This window comes from Neovison vison, chromosome 2 (assembly GCF_020171115.1).
Source record: "Neovison vison isolate M4711 chromosome 2, ASM_NN_V1, whole genome shotgun sequence".
Taxonomy (NCBI): Eukaryota; Metazoa; Chordata; class Mammalia; order Carnivora; family Mustelidae; genus Neogale; species Neogale vison.
The window spans coordinates 55,618,255-55,635,032 of record NC_058092.1 but is presented as its reverse complement, the minus strand read 5'-3'; the positions used below and the strand labels follow the sequence as shown (position 1 = coordinate 55,635,032).

The 16,778-nt window shown below is 36.7% G+C and overlaps 1 protein-coding gene across 1 annotated transcript in view; it reads left to right on the top strand.

The window, feature by feature from the left end:
- The window catches only part of C2H1orf141 (chromosome 2 C1orf141 homolog), a 50,741-nt gene extending 35,210 nt beyond the window's left edge, over nucleotides 1–15,531 (top strand). The window contains exons 6-9 of the mRNA XM_044236430.1: nucleotides 2,224–2,329; nucleotides 11,409–11,478; nucleotides 12,722–12,911; nucleotides 14,631–15,531. Coding sequence (XP_044092365.1) covers nucleotides 2,224–2,329; nucleotides 11,409–11,478; nucleotides 12,722–12,911; nucleotides 14,631–15,203 — 939 coding nt within the window. The 3' untranslated portion in view covers nucleotides 15,204–15,531. The remainder of the gene's footprint in view (nucleotides 1–2,223; nucleotides 2,330–11,408; nucleotides 11,479–12,721; nucleotides 12,912–14,630) is intronic.
- Nucleotides 15,532–16,778: the final 1,247 nt, after the last annotated feature.

The following is a 16,778-nucleotide window of genomic DNA, read 5'->3' as shown; positions in this document are numbered from 1 at the left end:
GCATTTCTTTAGAATTTAGAACCAGCTCTTCTGTGTATACACCAGAATTCTCAACCAGCTAGCTTTACTTTAGCATAAAAGGGCAGAGAGCAGGTAGTTTGGTAGTCTGTATTTCAGATGCTAAAATGTAGAGAGTTTCATCCTGGGAACCAAACTCATATTAGCAGTAAGTTCAGTAGCAGAAGAGCACTTATTTTATCCTGGGATTAATTAAATACAATTTCCTATAACTTTGTATGTGGGCTAGAGTAAGTGGGAAATGGGGGAAGTGACAACTGGTTCAGAAATTCCATAGAATTTCAGTTAACCTGCCTCTTTACAACTTTTATTTTCATTCTCACCCTAAATATCTGCCAATTCTAAGCCTGGAGTTTCATTGGAAAACAACTTTAATACCAAAAGATTCAAATACAATTGATAAATTCAATAACCATCTTTGATAAGACTACAGAAAATACTTAATATGATAAAGAATATCAACATAATTTTACAAATTATACCTATATAAAACCAATAACCAATTTCATAATTAATGATAATACATTAATCTATGGCATGGCAAGAGTGACACTTGTCACCATTATTATTTACAAATAATATTGTATTGTTTCAATGCAAGTACTGAGCAATGCAACTGGAAAAGATAATGGAAGTAGTAAAAGCTCTGGAGAATTCTGAGGCAGTATTGCTGAGTAAGTCCCTATTATACCATTCCATCTCAATGACTATAAACTCTAGACAAGATACTCACAAGACACACACACACACACGTGTGCCTGCACGCACAAGCCTCCTAAAGACCCTAAAGAGTAAACAAAAGAAGGTGACAAAGAAAAAGCATAGAAACTTGTAATAACTGACTTGCCTGGAGCAAAGTTGCCATTTTTATGGCTTTTAGCTTGAAGGGTGGATGAAATTAGCACTGCATAGGGCATCTAAAACTCCAATGGAAAACTTACGTAATTTTCTGGCCAGAAGAACTAGAGAGCAATGTTCAGGACAACTGAAGCTTTTACTCAACCATCCGAAAGGATGAATACCCAACTTTTGCATCAATATGGATGGGACTGGAGGAGATTATGCAGAGAAAGTCAACTACCATATGGTTTCACTTACTTGTGGAACATAAGAAATGACATGGAGGACATTAGGAGAAGCAAAGGAAAAGTGAATTGGGGGAAACTGGATGGGGAGATGAACCATGAGAAGCTGTGGACTCTGAGAAGCAAACTGAGGGTTATAGAGCGAAGGGTCATGGGGGATGGGTGAGTCTGGTGATGGTTATTAAGGAGGGCTCATATTGCATGGAGCACTGGGTATTGTACATAACAATGAAACTTGGACCACTGCATAAAAAACTAATATGTATTTTATGGTGACTTACACAATATAAAAAATAAAAATAAAAAAATAAGAAAGGAAAGGTTAAAAAAAAAAAAAAAGTGAAGGAGGCCTAATAGAAGAGAGCCAAATATAGTAGGTAGCCCTTATCCAAGTCTCTCACTGACTCCCGAACCATGCATGTTTAGGGAGATTGCAGGCAACCCAGCTAAGGATATAACAACTGAACTGAGATTTGAGCTGCTGCTCCAAAGTCAGAGGGCATTTTGAACCTGACCAAGTTAATTGTTAAAATAAAAACATCAATAATCTTTGTAGGGATAGAGTAGATCACCAAAATCTCCCTCTATATTATACATCTAATAGTATCTGAGACACTAACCTAGGAAAGGCTAGATCACTTTTTCCTGTTTTCCCCTTTTACTCAGAAGTATATTGCTGCATCTACTCTATGTATGAGTAAAGTTTCTGTTTAAACTAAGAAGGCTTTTTTGGCTCAGTATTTGAACTTCACACTTTCCTTTTATTTGGAGAAATAAATTTTATATGTGAATATAATGGAGACAAAGAAAATGAAAGTTAGCAAGAAGTGTGAACATAGACCAATTTTTTTTAATTTCTGTAATTTGTTTCCTCCTCTATCAAGAGTTATTAACATTCATATCATAGGGGTGCTTTTGAAGATTAAGTGAACATTATATTTGGAAGTATTTAAAGAACCAAACAGCTGTTAGTTTTCATAATTAGATATGCCAAATGTGAATAATTAAATTTAAATTATTTATCAATATACCTGGAAAGGAATAATTTCTAAGGTAGTTTTCTATTTTCCCTGATGTTTAGGTGAAGAATGCTAACGCTTTGTGCAACTTATATCCACAGAATACACAACCATGTAGAAGAACACTGGGTCCTACAGTCATTTCTCCTGTACGCAGGATTCAATCCAAAGCTTATAAGAAGGAAAAAGACTCTACTTTATTTTCAGGTATATATTTTGCATTTTTATATGGAAATAGCTGAAAATTAACTGCATCTAACTTTAAAGATGTAAGTGTTAAGAAAAATTTTTAACCAAAGAATATCAGTATCTGATAATATCACCACATTATTTCTCTACTTAATAACATCTGAATGATGTTATTCATTATATTACAAAATGGTAAAATCAAGATTCCTTAGTATGGTATATAAGATTTTTCCAGACTTCTATTCTGTCTCTTTATCCTCACTGATTCCAGTCACGATCTGTTCCGAATACTTTGTAATTTGATCCATTCTGGTCTCTATGCTCAGAACATATTTCTCCACCTGATAGATTCTTTTTTAAAATTTTAATTTAATTTGATTTAATTTTATAACTTTTTTATTAACATATAATGTATTATTAGCCCCAGGGGTACAGGTCTGTGAATCTCCAGGTTTACACACTTCACAGCACTCCCCATAGCACATACCTTCCCCAATGTCCATAACCCCACCACCCTTTCCCTACTCCCCTCCCCTGACATCCCTCAGTTTGTTTTGTAAGATTAAGAGTCTCTTATGGTTTGTCTCCCTCCCAATCCCATCTTGTTTCATTTATACTTTTCCTACCTCCCAAACCCCCCACATTGCCTCTCAACTTCCTCATATCCGGGAGATCATATGATAATTGTCTTTCTCTGATTGACTTATTTCACTGAGCATAATACCCTCTAGTTCCATCCATGTTATTGCAAATGGCAAGATTTCATTTCTTTTTTTTTTTTTTTTAAAGATTTTATTTATTTATTTGACACAGAGAGATTATAAGCAGGCAGAGAGGCAGGCAGAGAGAGAGAGGAGGAAGCAGGCTCCCTGCTGAGCAGAGAGCCCGACACGGGACTCGATCCCAGGACCCTGAGATCATGACCTGAGCCGAAGGCAGCGACTTAACCCACTGAGCCACCCAGGCGCCCCAAGATTTCATTTCTTTTGATGGCTGCATAGTATTCCATTGTATATATATATATACCACCTTGTCGGGGACCGCCTCCGGCCGGGAAAGTCCCCGCCATTATAACATGGCGCTTGGCTCACTGCCAGCAAAATATGCTGCAAGTAAACAACGAACGTTCTGGTGAAGCCCGCCTAAAGGAGGACATAGTCATTGGCTGTTTAAAATTTAATCAGCATAGTAACAGGACTCTCATTGGCTCTCCCCATTGCTTGGCCCCTTATTGGTCACCCTGCTGCATATAAGCTAAGGAAATTGATGAAATAAACGGATGAAGCATTAACACCATACCAGGCTGATTGTCGTTCTTGCCGGCCGAGGGCGACACCACCTCTTCTTTATCCATTCATCTGTTGATGGACATCTAGGTTCTTTCCATAGTTTGGCTATTGTGGACATTGCTGCTATAAACATTTGGGTGCACGTGCCCCTTCAGATCACTACATTTGTATCTTTAGGGTAAATACCCAGTAGTGCAATTGCTGGGTCATAGGGGACCTCTATTTTCAACTTTTTGAGGAACCTCCATGCTATTTTCCAGAGTGGTTGTACCAGCTTGCATTCCCACCAGTAGTGTAGGAGGGTTCCCCTTTCTCTGCATCCTTGCCAGCATCTGTCATTTCCTGACTTGTTAATTTTAGCCGTTTTGACTGGTCTGAGGTGGTATCTCATTGTGGTTTTGATTTGTATTTCCCTGATGCCGAGTGATGTGGAGCACTTTTTCATGTGTCTGTTGGCCATCTGGATGTCTTCTTTGCAGAAATATCTGTTCATGTCCTCTGCCCATTTCATGATTGGCTATTTGTTCTTTGGGTGTTGAGTTTGATAAGTTCTTTATAGATTTTGGATACTAGCCCTTTATCTGATATGTTGTTTGCAAATATCTTCTCCCATTCTGTCAGTTGTCCTTTGGTTTTGTTAACTGTTTCCTTTGCTGTGGAAAAGCTTTTGATCTTGATGAAGTCCCAATAGTTCATTTTTGCCCTTGCTTTCCTTGCCTTTGGCAATGTTTCTAGGAAGAAGTTGCTGCGGCTGAGGTCAAAGAGGTTACTACCTGTGTTATCCTCAAGGATTTTGATGGATTCCTTTCTCTCATTGAGGTCCTTCATCCATTTTGAGTCTATTTTTGTGTGTGGTGTAAGGAAATGGTCCAGTTTCATTCTTCGGCATGTGGCTGTCCAATTTTCCCAACACCATTTGTTGAAGAGACTGTCTTTTTTCCATTGGACATTCTTTCCTCCTTTGTAAAAGATTAGTTGACCATAAAGTTGAGGGTCTATTTCTGGGCTCTCTATTCTGTTCCATTGATCTATGTGTCTGTTTTTGTGCCAGTACCATACTGTCTTGATGATGACAGCTTTGTAATAGAGCTTAAAGTCTGGAATTGTGATGCCACCAACTTTGGCTTTCTTTTTCAATATTTCTCTGGCTATTCGAGGTCTTTTCTGGTTCCATATACATTTTAGGATTATTTGTTCCATTTCTTTGAAAAAAAAAAATGGATGGGATTTTGATAGGGATTTCATTAAACGTGTAGATTGCTTTAGGTAGCATAGACATTTTCACAATATTTGTTCTTCCAATCCATGAGCTTGAAACGTTTTTCCATTTCTCTGTGTCTTCCTCAGTTTCTTTCATGAGTACTTTATAGTTTTCTGAGTATATATTCTTTGCCTCTTTGGTTAGGTTTATTCCTAGGTATCTTATGGTTTGGGGTGCAATTGTAAATGGGATTAACTCCTTAATTTCTCTTTCTTCTGTCCTTTTGTTGGTGTAGAGAAATGCAACGGATTTCTGTGCATTGATTTTATATCCTGACACTTTACTGAATTCCTGTACAAGTTCTAGCAGATTTGGAGTGGAGTCTTTTGGGTGTTCCACATACAGTATCAAATCATACTGCAAAGAATGATAGTTTGACTTCTTCTTTGCTGATTTGCCTTTAATTTCTTTTTGCTGTCTGATTACTGAGGCTACGACTTCTTGTACTATGTTGAACAGCAGTGGTGATAATGGACATCCCTGCTGTGTTCCTGACCTTAGCTCTATTTTTCTCCATTGAGAATGATATTTGCACCCACCTGATAGATTCTTATTCATCTTTAATATTTGGGACACTACAGCTGTAATTAAAAGAAATTCTGACTATATATGGCTCAAACAACAAAGATATTTATTTACTTAGTGTTTTAAAGATTTTATTTATTTATTTAACAGAGAGAGAGGGAGAGAGAGAACAAGCAGAGGGAGGAGGAGAGGGAGAAGGAGACTCCCTGCTGAGCAGGGAGTCTGATGTAAGACTGGATCCTAGGACCCTGTGATCATGACCTGAGCCAAAGGCAGACACCTGAGCCACCCAGGCGCCCCAAAGATATTTATAATCTCAAATAATAAGCAATCTATCAGTAAGGCAGCTCCAGGCTTGGTTAAGTCAGGAGCTTGATGAGATATATCCAGTCCTTCCATCTTTCCTCAAGTTTCTTAAAATGTAGCATGTCCTCCTAAACCTACTGTATGGTATGGTGCCTACTATTCAAGATAACTTGTATGGGTAACAACATCCACTGAAAAAGAGAAAAGCTTTTTGGTCCGTTTGTAAAATGAGGAAAATCCTCCTCAAAGCACTCTAGCAGACCTCCCCAGTTGTCTCCTTGGCTAGAATAGCTTAATGCACCCATATCTAAACCAATAAATCATTATCAGCTTAGATAAGGTTTTCTAACCTTTAACATGGTCCATATAAGATATATAATAATATATAGAGTCATATATTAATAATAAATAACATATAAAAATATTATTTTATATAATAAATAATATATAATTTTCATATATTATATATAATACAAATAATATGATTCAGCTTCATGGTATCCTAATTGTCTTTTTCTCTGTTAGCTGGACTTGATTGTGTAACTTTAGTGTTTTGTGGAGTTATGACTAAGGACACACATAATACATTGTATTCTATTCTATTTAATTTTTTTAATATTGGTCAAAAGATGCTAAATTAATTTAGTATCTAAACTGATAGGTTATAGCTCACATTTTGAAAAGCACAGGCTGAAATCATTTAAAGTTTCACTTCCTTGAGTTAGGAAGGAGCCCAGCCTCCCGTGAAAGACACAAAAGACTTGGTTGTTTGGAGAAAGGTGAATAGAATAGAGTTCTATTAGCATAAAAGGGGGAAAGGGGACTGTTGAGTATGCAACCCTCTTTTTACCACATTATTCCTATCTGCAGTGTTTCCTAATAGCGGGCTGTTCTACTCATTCAACAAAGCAAATTTCCCTTTATAAAATTTGTTGAGTCTCTCTACTGAAGAAGCATTATAGTTCTTTTACCAAAGTCCCAAATTAAGACATCTGGGAAATTTGGCAACATAAATACAAATTTATCTTGACCAAAGTGAATGACAAAAAGAAGAAAAATTCATTAAATTGAAACTAAGACATTTTACCCTAAACTCAAAGAAAATCTGCTACATATGACAAAATGAAGTAGTTTGAAAGAAGATTCCAGAAGTTGATTCACAATTCCATTTCCTAAAAGAAAGCAAGAGTATTTAAAAAGCCGGTAGAAGATATTCTGAAAATGCTTCTATTAAGCCCACCAGCACACAAGCTCAGAGGAAAGGGGCTTGTTATTAATGATGGGTCACAGAAAGATGGAAAAACCTCCCCTTAGGTCTCACTTTCCTCTTTGCAAATAGTCTATATCTGTATTAGCAGTGTTCTGAGAGAAATGTAATGATCATACCTAGCCCTTTCTTTCTTTGGATTCCTAATATTGCTTTGAATGTACTCATTTAGAGGGAAAACCTCCTAATTTAGATAAGCAAGGTCTTGAAAGGAGGGTTGACAACAGAAGAGATAAGATACAATTTCCTAGGAATCATCTTTGCAAGTATGACTAATAGCCACAAGGATAAATGTGTAAAGAAAAAAATATGACCCCATAAAACAGCCCAAGAGCTATGAGGCCTTTCTTTGACTAATGCCTCCTCAAACTGAATTGTTTACTCCAGACAGAGGTGAAGAACTCTAACCCATGTGGCTCTTCACACATAGATGGACAGAGTACCCACCACCATCACCACCAAATCAGAGTCATGAAGAGGTTTCACAGAACATACAGTTCACAGAAACAAATTTCCCCATAATGATTCAGGGCTCCAGCTCCCTTGCCAGCTTTCTTAGACAGCTGGATGCCTGAACTCATAACATAAGGTAACACCAGGAGTTGCCTATTAATTTCTAAGATGATAATTTAACAGTATTCAGATAAACAAGGAGAGTGTCCGAAAATTTCCCTCTATTATTTTTGGACTAGTACCAAGCCTGGTTTTAAGTGTCCTGATTCAAAAGTGAGTAGATTGAAAAACAAGAACATGGGATTTTTAAAATATCCTGTAGCAAATAAAGGAGATAAATAAAGATAGCTAATGGTCACATTCTGACGGAAATTGTACCCCATGAAACAGGAGGAAATTTAGAGAATACTTGTTTTATATGCTCAAGAGATTAAAGAATGTGAGGATTCTGTGAAATAAGATTCGAAGATATAAAAGATAATTGCCAAAAATGAAATGGTGCTGTCAGAGCTAAAACTATTTTTAAGGTAATTCACAACCTAAAATTATGTTAAAAGAGTGAAGAGTAGAATAAACATTGGAGTAAACCAAATCAAAGATATGAAGGACAGGTTTAGGAAAATCACATAGAATGCAATGTGAAGGGACAGAACCATGACTGGATTAGAAAAGGTAGTATACTGAGGGAACAAAACAGGTATCCAAACCTGAAATAACCAGTGTGTTTGAAAGAGAAAACAGAACAAAGGGAATAAGTTTGCTGAAAAAGAGCATAGGAAAACTATCTTGAAATAATGGAAGTTCTCAGTATCTTGATTTTGTTGATGCTTACGTGACTATATTTGTCAGAATTCATCAAAATATACATGTAAAATGCATACACTTAATTGTATGCAAATTACACTTCCATAAGTTAGGTTAAAAAAGAAAGCAAGAGACTAACACTGCAGAAGTCTAAAACACCAAAAATAAGATAATCTAGGGGTGCCTGGGTGGCTCAGTCGGTTAAGTGTCCAATTCTTGGTTTTGCCTCAAATCATGATCTCGGGGTCATAGGATCCAGCCCTGCATAGGACTCTGCATTCAGCACAGACTCTGCTTGATGTTCTCTCTCTCTCCTTCTGCCAGTGCCCCACCTCCCCGCTTGCACTCTTGTGCACACTCTTTCTCTAAGTAAAATCTTTTTTTAAAAAAAGATTTTATTTATTTATTTGACAGAGATCACAAGTAGGCAGAGAGGCAGGCAGAGAGAGAGGAAGGGAAGCAGCTCCCCACTGAGCAGAAAGCCTGATGTGGGGCTCGATCCCAGGACCCTGAGATCATGACCTGAGCCAAAGGCAGAGGTTTAACCCACTGAGCCACCCAGGCACTCCTCTAAATAAAATCTTTAAAAAATAATCTACTATATCTAAAATGATCTGGAGATTATTAAATAATAATCTAAAACAACCTGGGAAAAGAGTTGTATAAATGCAATAAGTATTAATGCTTCATTTAAAATACAAAATAGGGTTAATTTTAAGTCGATAGTTAAACATATACATAATTTGTCAAATTCTGTGCTTCTCTCTGTGCATTCTTAGTGAATTCCTTGGTGTTTTCTTCCAGCCCATTAATTCTCACTCTTGTGATGTAATCTAGAGTTATATTATTTATTTTCAAGATTTCCAAGTTTTTTTTATATTGAGTTTTTCCTTCTTCAGCCTGTTTTCATCTCACAATATCTTGGGTTTTTTATATGAATATTTTTCATTCATATTTTTTAAGTTCCTAAACATATCACATTTTGTCAAATCTAAGATGTCAACAATTGACACTGTCGAACTATGACATGATGCTAATATATACCTTAGAATTTTAAAGTTGTTTTTAGATTCTTCTATTTAATTTTATTACTGAATTTATCTTCTACTTGTTAACTTTGTTGACTTTCTTAGCTTTATTATTTTCCATATGTTTTAAAATTTTAGAAGTTTCTCTCTTTGCTTCCAATTACTCACTTCACCTTACTCCTTCCTTTCAGAACTTTTGCAGTTGCTGCCACTCAGACGTCATGGCCCTCAGGTTGACCCAGATTTTAGAGTTGTGAATGGAGCTCCCCTGCCAGGGAAATACTGGGGATATGGCAGATCCAGTTCTCATGCGCCGAAGTGGTTTAACTTAGTTCCTGGTTACCGAGTTGGCCCTGGGAAGAAGTGATTTTTCACAAGCCAGGGAACCTCAACCCAGACCCTTATTTCTATCAGTGGACCTGTCTCTCCTACTTGCCCTTCCCATTTCGGTAAATGGTTTTAGCTGAGGCTAAAACCTAGGAATCATTCTTGATTTCTCTATTTTCCATATCCATCCATGAGTCAGTATAGTTGGATCAACCCCCAAAATATAACGTGAAGCTGGCCTTTACCCAGATTCCCTCTGGTACAGTCCTTGTCTAATCCACCAACATGTCTCATCTAGACCACAGCAATAGCCTTCTAACTGGTCACTCCATTGCTACTATTGCTATCCACATTCTTCCATGCCTCCAGACTGTCCATCTCAGAGCAGGCAGAATGATGTTCCTAAAGCATAAATCAAACTTCTTTCTTATTCTCCTTAAAACCCTCTGAATGATCTCTGTTATAACCAGATTAATGTCCTAAGTTTTCTGTATGCCTTATGTGCCTCTATATGATTTGGCCTCTGCTACCTATCTCATCTCATCTTTCTCCACTCTCCCCCTCATTCACTACACTCCAGCAATATTGGCCTTTCAGTTCCTTCACCATTCCCAACTGATTTCATGCTGCGATCTTAATACTTGCTGTTTCCTCTGCCTAGTAGTCTGTTGCCTCAAAGCTTCACCTGTTGCCTCTTTTCTCAGACTTGAACTCAAATATCTCCTCCTAAGAGAGGCCTCTATAGCCACCATATGTGAGGTGCCATGTTTATTTATTTTCATAATACTTACAATTGGTTGAAATTATTTTATGTATTTATTTGTTGGTTTATTTGCTTGTTTGTTGACTGTTTCCTTGTGTTGGAATACGGCTTCTGTGGTAACCTGTTATACTGAAATATTGATCCTTCAGCCTTCAAGACTGCTGTGTTGGCCTTATGTCAGTCTGGCCACAAAGTGTACTCAAGTGTTTATCCCAGTGTACTGTATAAGGAATATTAACTAAAATGTTTGCCATGGGGGCACCTGGGTGGCTCAGACAGTTAAGCATCTGACTTCAGCTCAGGTCAGGGTCTTGAGGTCCTGGGATTGAGTCCCATATTAAGTAGGGCTCCCTGCTCAGTAGGGAGTCTGCTTCTCCCTCTTTATCCCTCTCCTTCTTTTCCAGCCTCTGCACACACACTCTCTCTCCCTTTCAAATAAATAAATAAAATCTTTAAATAAAAATAAAAAAATAAAATGCTTGCCATGCTGTGGAAAATGTTGGGAAACATTAAACTAGAATACAAACTACTCGAGGACAAGAGAAAAGTTGAATTTACTGCTAATAGCATATGCGTCTGGGAACACTTCTAAGAAACTAGAGAAATGCTAGAGTGTCTGCTAAGCATATTTGGAAGAGTTCAACCCTGGACATCTCCTTCATGCCAGATGGCAAGATCTGCTTGACCTCTGCTAATTAACCTCCCTCTTTACCAATAGTGTTTAACCATCTGAGGCTTCCTACTGGCTAATAATGACTTTGCATCTTGGAAAGATTTAAAAATTTGGGAATGTCTTTCTTTCACAAAAATCTCCAAGGCCAGTTTTATGTTTGATTTGTCTAAGCCAAACATTAGATCCTCGACCTCAGTCTTTTCCAGTTCTGTCTGGTCCACTTAAGTTCTTACTTAAAAAAAAAAAAAAAAAAAAGAAAGTTCTTACTGAGTAGCTACTGCAGATCAAACCCTATACCAGGTCCTTTCCAATATTGTTTTACATTGTAAAATATTTTATACAAGATTATTTCTAAATGCCATGATGTGTGTGTCTTTTATGAAAATCTTTTATAATTTCAGCTCAAACTGAAAAAAATCCTGGGGAATCATTTGATCTGGCTGGTCACTCAGAAGATTATGTCAGTAAAAGGTAATTTATTTTAACATTTTTATATTTTATTGTGTTCAATGATGTTTCTTATAGGAAGAGTTCTGCCTTTTCTTTTTTAGTAGACCAGAATGCATTTATTCAGGCACAGTATTAAGATTTAGGCCTACACTGCAAGCCAGTGACTGGTCTAAGAGTGCTCTACTAGTCAGCAGCACATTCATACCTTGAACTCACACTCTGTCCATTTCAAGTTCACAAGCAAATGGGAAGAGGAACATGCAAAAATGAATGGAGAGAATACAACTGTGTTTTTCTAGTAGAGACAAGTTTAAATACACTACAATATGGATGTAAGAAAAGTAACTTTGTAGTCTTGTATAAAGTACTGATCTTTCTCATTAGATCCTCAGAGTAAAATCTTGTTAACCTTGCATGTTTTACACTTTGGAGCAGTAATGTACAGCCTCTCTAAGTTTATCCCAGTCCTTCTGTTTCTTTCTAAGATGGTATCTGAGTATATGAACGAGATGTTCACTGGACTTTGTGACATTGAGGAAAAGGTACTTGAGTTGGTATCTTGGTTAATGCCCTTGTATTGCTGGTCTCATTTCTAGGTGTTCTGTGGCTGCCGACATCTGTAGTTCATGAATATATGGTCTGTTCTCTCTGAACTTGGATTGGGTCCACTCTCAACTCATTAGTGTGGTAGAACTCTCTAAGCCTCCCATCATGACCTTCATCTTCCCCTAGACTATCCATACCTCACTCATGCCAGGCCTTTGACATAGGCTTCCTCACCTCTCAAATGGCAACCACCTTGGTAAGCCTAAACTCGGTGTCCATGTCCTATGTGAACCAAAGGAAATCTGTAATGAAAATTCTATCATCTTTCTGCCTTTAACCATCCCATACCATTGCATTCTGTTAACAAAGCTGGGGCCACCCTTTTCGTCAGGAAGCTGCCTTGCAAAGCACTTTTTCCCCAGAATCTCAACAAATGGCAAATATCTCTCTACCTTTGTATAATACTCACTCTACACTGTATACCTCCTCCATACTCAAAAGTCAAAGAAGCATATATATTACTACTATATTGCTTCCACCCCTGCTTTTACTATTTCCCTCCTACAAGGCTGGAAGGAATTGTCTTATCATGATGAAAGTGTATGGCTGAGGATTTGGGGTAAATGCTGGCAGTGACCCTGAGGGATCAGGGAGACAAGAACTGACAAACTGAAATCAACCCTATCATTATGTATGCTGCAATTGTGTTCATTTTCAGAAGAAAATCTGCCTCACAGATGGATGATTTTAGCACAGAAGAAAACAAAACCATCAAAAATCATCAATTAACTGAATACTGTTCTATAAGAAAGAAAAGCTTGCTTCCCTTGTGCTTTGAGGATGAGCTGAAAAAGCCAAATGCCAAGATAATCAACACTAGTCCACCAAAGACAGTAACTTCTCATGTGGTAATAATATCTACTATTGTTCAGTAAATATGTGTATACTTGTAGGAATCTTAAATTCTAGTGACTGGAATCTTTGACAAATCCTTTTAACTTTTCAGTTTCGCATTGCAAAGTAACAATACTTAGATTCTTAATGCTCTTTTTAGAACTGCCACCACAAAAGTGGGAATTCCTTTGCATCAACTATAAGTTTGTGTTTTTCTTTATGAAGAAGGCTTTATCATTTTTTTGATTATAAAAGAAAAATGGTATTTTCAAAGTGACTGCATTATATTTCACTTTTCTAACAGTCTATTTTAGCTATTTGAACCAGAAAATACATGCATTGAAGGATATTTGATAGCTCACAGAATCTCTAGGAAGGCTGGAGGGACAATCTGGCTTGAAAACTATACGGTCAGGAGTCACCCAGCTACAACCCCAGACTGCTCCACTGCGACCCATGCTTTTGTTATGGAATTAATGAATTTGATTCTGGGCAGGACATACTATTTCTAAGATCTTTGCCACTCCTGCTCTTCAAAGCAGATATATCTGCTACCATTCTCACTAGAGTGGTTTTCACAATAGCTAACTTTTCCCAGTGCTTGCTTTCTCTGAACTGAAGACTATCTCAGGTGTATCTGATTGGTGGAGTCTAAGTCACATGCCTATGCCCTAAACTCAAGGGAAGCTAATAAAGCTAGTTTCTGCCTCTGTGTAAGAGTACATAGATTTGTAACAAAGAACATTTCCAGAGGCGTTGGACAGACCAAAAAAATGACAAATCTCTACTACTGAGGTTAAATAGGTGACATTGACATCCCAGTGGATTGCAAAACTAGATCTTTCATCATCTTTAGTAATTATAGACAACAATATATCTTTCTCACTAAGTATCCTGATGTACAGTTAGATGATCCTGGTTTCTTACTTCATTATATTTCTAAAGGAAAGGTAGTAATCATTGACTTAAAGTTTGCAAAGTAAACACTGGTAATAGGAATATTTGACCAGCTTCTTTGGAGTTAATCTTTTTGCCCTATAATGGAAATATGGGAAAGAGTTGCTATCACTGTGAAAAAATAGTTTATTTTTTTTAAGTCAGCCTATTACTCTGGCTATTTTATTCTACAAATATAGAGTGTTTTGATGTGCTAAGTAAGGGTTGGAGTACTAGAATAAATATAATATTATAAAGATACTTTTTATATTCTTGGAATTATTAGGATATCCAGACTTTGTAATTTTGGTTATAATTAGTTATGTCTCTTAAGATCTTTGGCTCAATTCATTTTTTTGGTATGCTTCTTATTTCTGAACATGGGAACCTAAGAAATGCCAGAACAAAAAAAAAAAAAAAAAAAAGAAAGAAAGAAAAGAAAAGAAAAGAAATACCAGAATAATGTTCCATCCCACCAACGATCCTATTTTCCAATGACAGCATCTCACACATCTGAGAAATGTATTGATTTGTTCATATCTCACTTTATTAAAAAAAATTGTAGGAGGCCAAAAGTTCAGATTTTACCCCTATCATCTCAACAGAATATTAAGAGAAGGAAGTATGTCATATACAAGTACATCTTTTTTGTGTTTTTCAGTACCATTCTTGTTCATATTTTAAAAATCTCTGTAATCATTTTTAGAATATTTTACCATTTTATTCTCATGTTTAAAAATATATATAGCCTTCTTGTCACACTAACAAGACTAAGTACTCTTTTCTTTAATCCACAGGAACAAAATGACACAAATCCCATAATTTTCCATGAGACTGGATATGTACAAATGTTACTTTTGACAAAAAATAGGCTTCCTCTCCATCGTATGGAAAAGGAAAACATTTACCCATATAAGGGAGCAGATTTTGTTTTAGAAAGAAATTATGAAATCCTCAAATCTTTAATTAGTGATCAATTTATTATATCTTCCAAACCTAAAAGAATTATGCCTACAACATGGAAAAGAGATATACAAGCAATATCTTTTGAAGTGGGCCGTAGAGTTGTAGAGGGTAAACTAAGGAAGAAAACTAATAAGGAGACACTTGAAAACATATCCTGGAGTAAACTCTATAATTTCTCACAGACTTTTTCCAGCCTAACAAAAAAATTTGTTGGCTTCTTTGATGGAAGTGTTATTCAAGAAATGAGTGCTAGACATGGAAACTTTGAAAGAATGTTTTCTACAATAAAACCAAGGAGCAAATTCAGTGCCTCACCTGTCAAACATTGCTCAAAGCCTTTAAAAAATATACTCGAAGTCCATAAATTAAATAATGTAACACCAATGGATGATTTGTTAAACTAGTGAAATGAAAATTAGACACCTCAAAAAATATTATATAGAGCAATATTTAAGTAACAAAAAGCAAATAACGAAGTTCCAAGATCATCGACGAAACTCTTACCAAAATAATGTTTGAACGGATGGTGTAAGAAAGCAAAACATTGACATTGGAACTACAAGCCAACAGTCTTCTGTTCAAGAAAAGCCAACATTTTTAGTAAATAAAAGGACAAAATTAGGAAATAATTATCAACAAGAAAAATTAGCTCATGAATTTTTATGATCTAAATTAGATTCCTCAATCGTCAGCATGTCTATGGTCAAGTCTCATTTGGGACCAAGAATGACACAGACTGTTTCTGGAAATTGGCTGTTTGAAGATAAATAACACAATAACCTTTCTTAATAATTGGGTATCAGATAAGACAAATGTACCATTAACTTGATGCATGTGGAATTAATTATATATCAGCATTTTGGATAATCATTGGAAAATAGTATTACATTAACAATTCACGCAATTAAAAAAAGCAGTAAAATTTAAAATAGCTTTTTGTTAGTAGACACTGGAACTTCATTGCCTTTTCCAAGTATAACTTTGACTTTTTTCAGAACTGTTAAATAATTTAAAAGAATAACTTATTGGGGCACCTGGGTGGCTCAGTGGGTTAAAGCCTCTGTCTTCAGCTTGGGTCATGATCTCAGGGTCCTGGAATCGAGACCCGCATCAGGCTCTCTGCTCAGCAGGGAGCCTGCTTCCCTTCCTCTCTCTCTCTGCTTGCCTCTCTGACTACTTGTGATCTCTGTCAAATGTATAAATAAAATCTTAAAAAAAAAAAAGAATAACATCCTTAATAAGCTAAAAAAATTGATAGCAAGTCCTATAAAGAATTGAACATCATGTGTATTATTATATTGCTATTTTACTGTTTCTCATTCACCCAAACAGTATAAAGGCAGAACTCAAGTTAGACACAAGTTGGATTTCAAAAATTAATTTTTAATCCATTTGTTTAAAAGATTTTTTAAAAATCTGAACTCTTAATATGTGAGGAGACGTAGTTTTAATTAGAAACATTTATGTTAGGGGAAGCCTTTGGGGGCCTTTGGCAACTTTGGCAACTTTGGCAAAGGTGAGGACATAAATTTGTTCAAGTTCCTGTTTCTGCTTCCGATTTTCTTTACTGAGTGCCAAGGCTGCTCTTGCGCACTTCTTCCCAAGGAGGGTTAGGTTTTGGCTCTAAAACAGAATCACCATGGGGGAGGGGTTGGGGAAGGGGTGCAATTGGAAACTCTTAATGAGGGAAGAGCAAGGGTAAAAGTCTTTGAGGTAAGATGATGGGCTCAGGTATGAAGGAGGTAGAGGAGGAACATACAAGTTTTCCTGGCTCTTTACACTTTTCTTCTGGTTATTGGAGGAGAAGCAGCAGCAGCTCAAAGTTATGAAGTCATCTTTCTCTTTTCCAGCAAGTAGGGGCTGATGCTCTTGTTCTCTTGGCTTGGTGTCATCCAGTCTTCTCACCACCCCCCACTCCCACCTCATCCCGCTTTTCCCTCCTCCCCGGCTCACTGCAAAGCAAAATAATTTCCCTAACT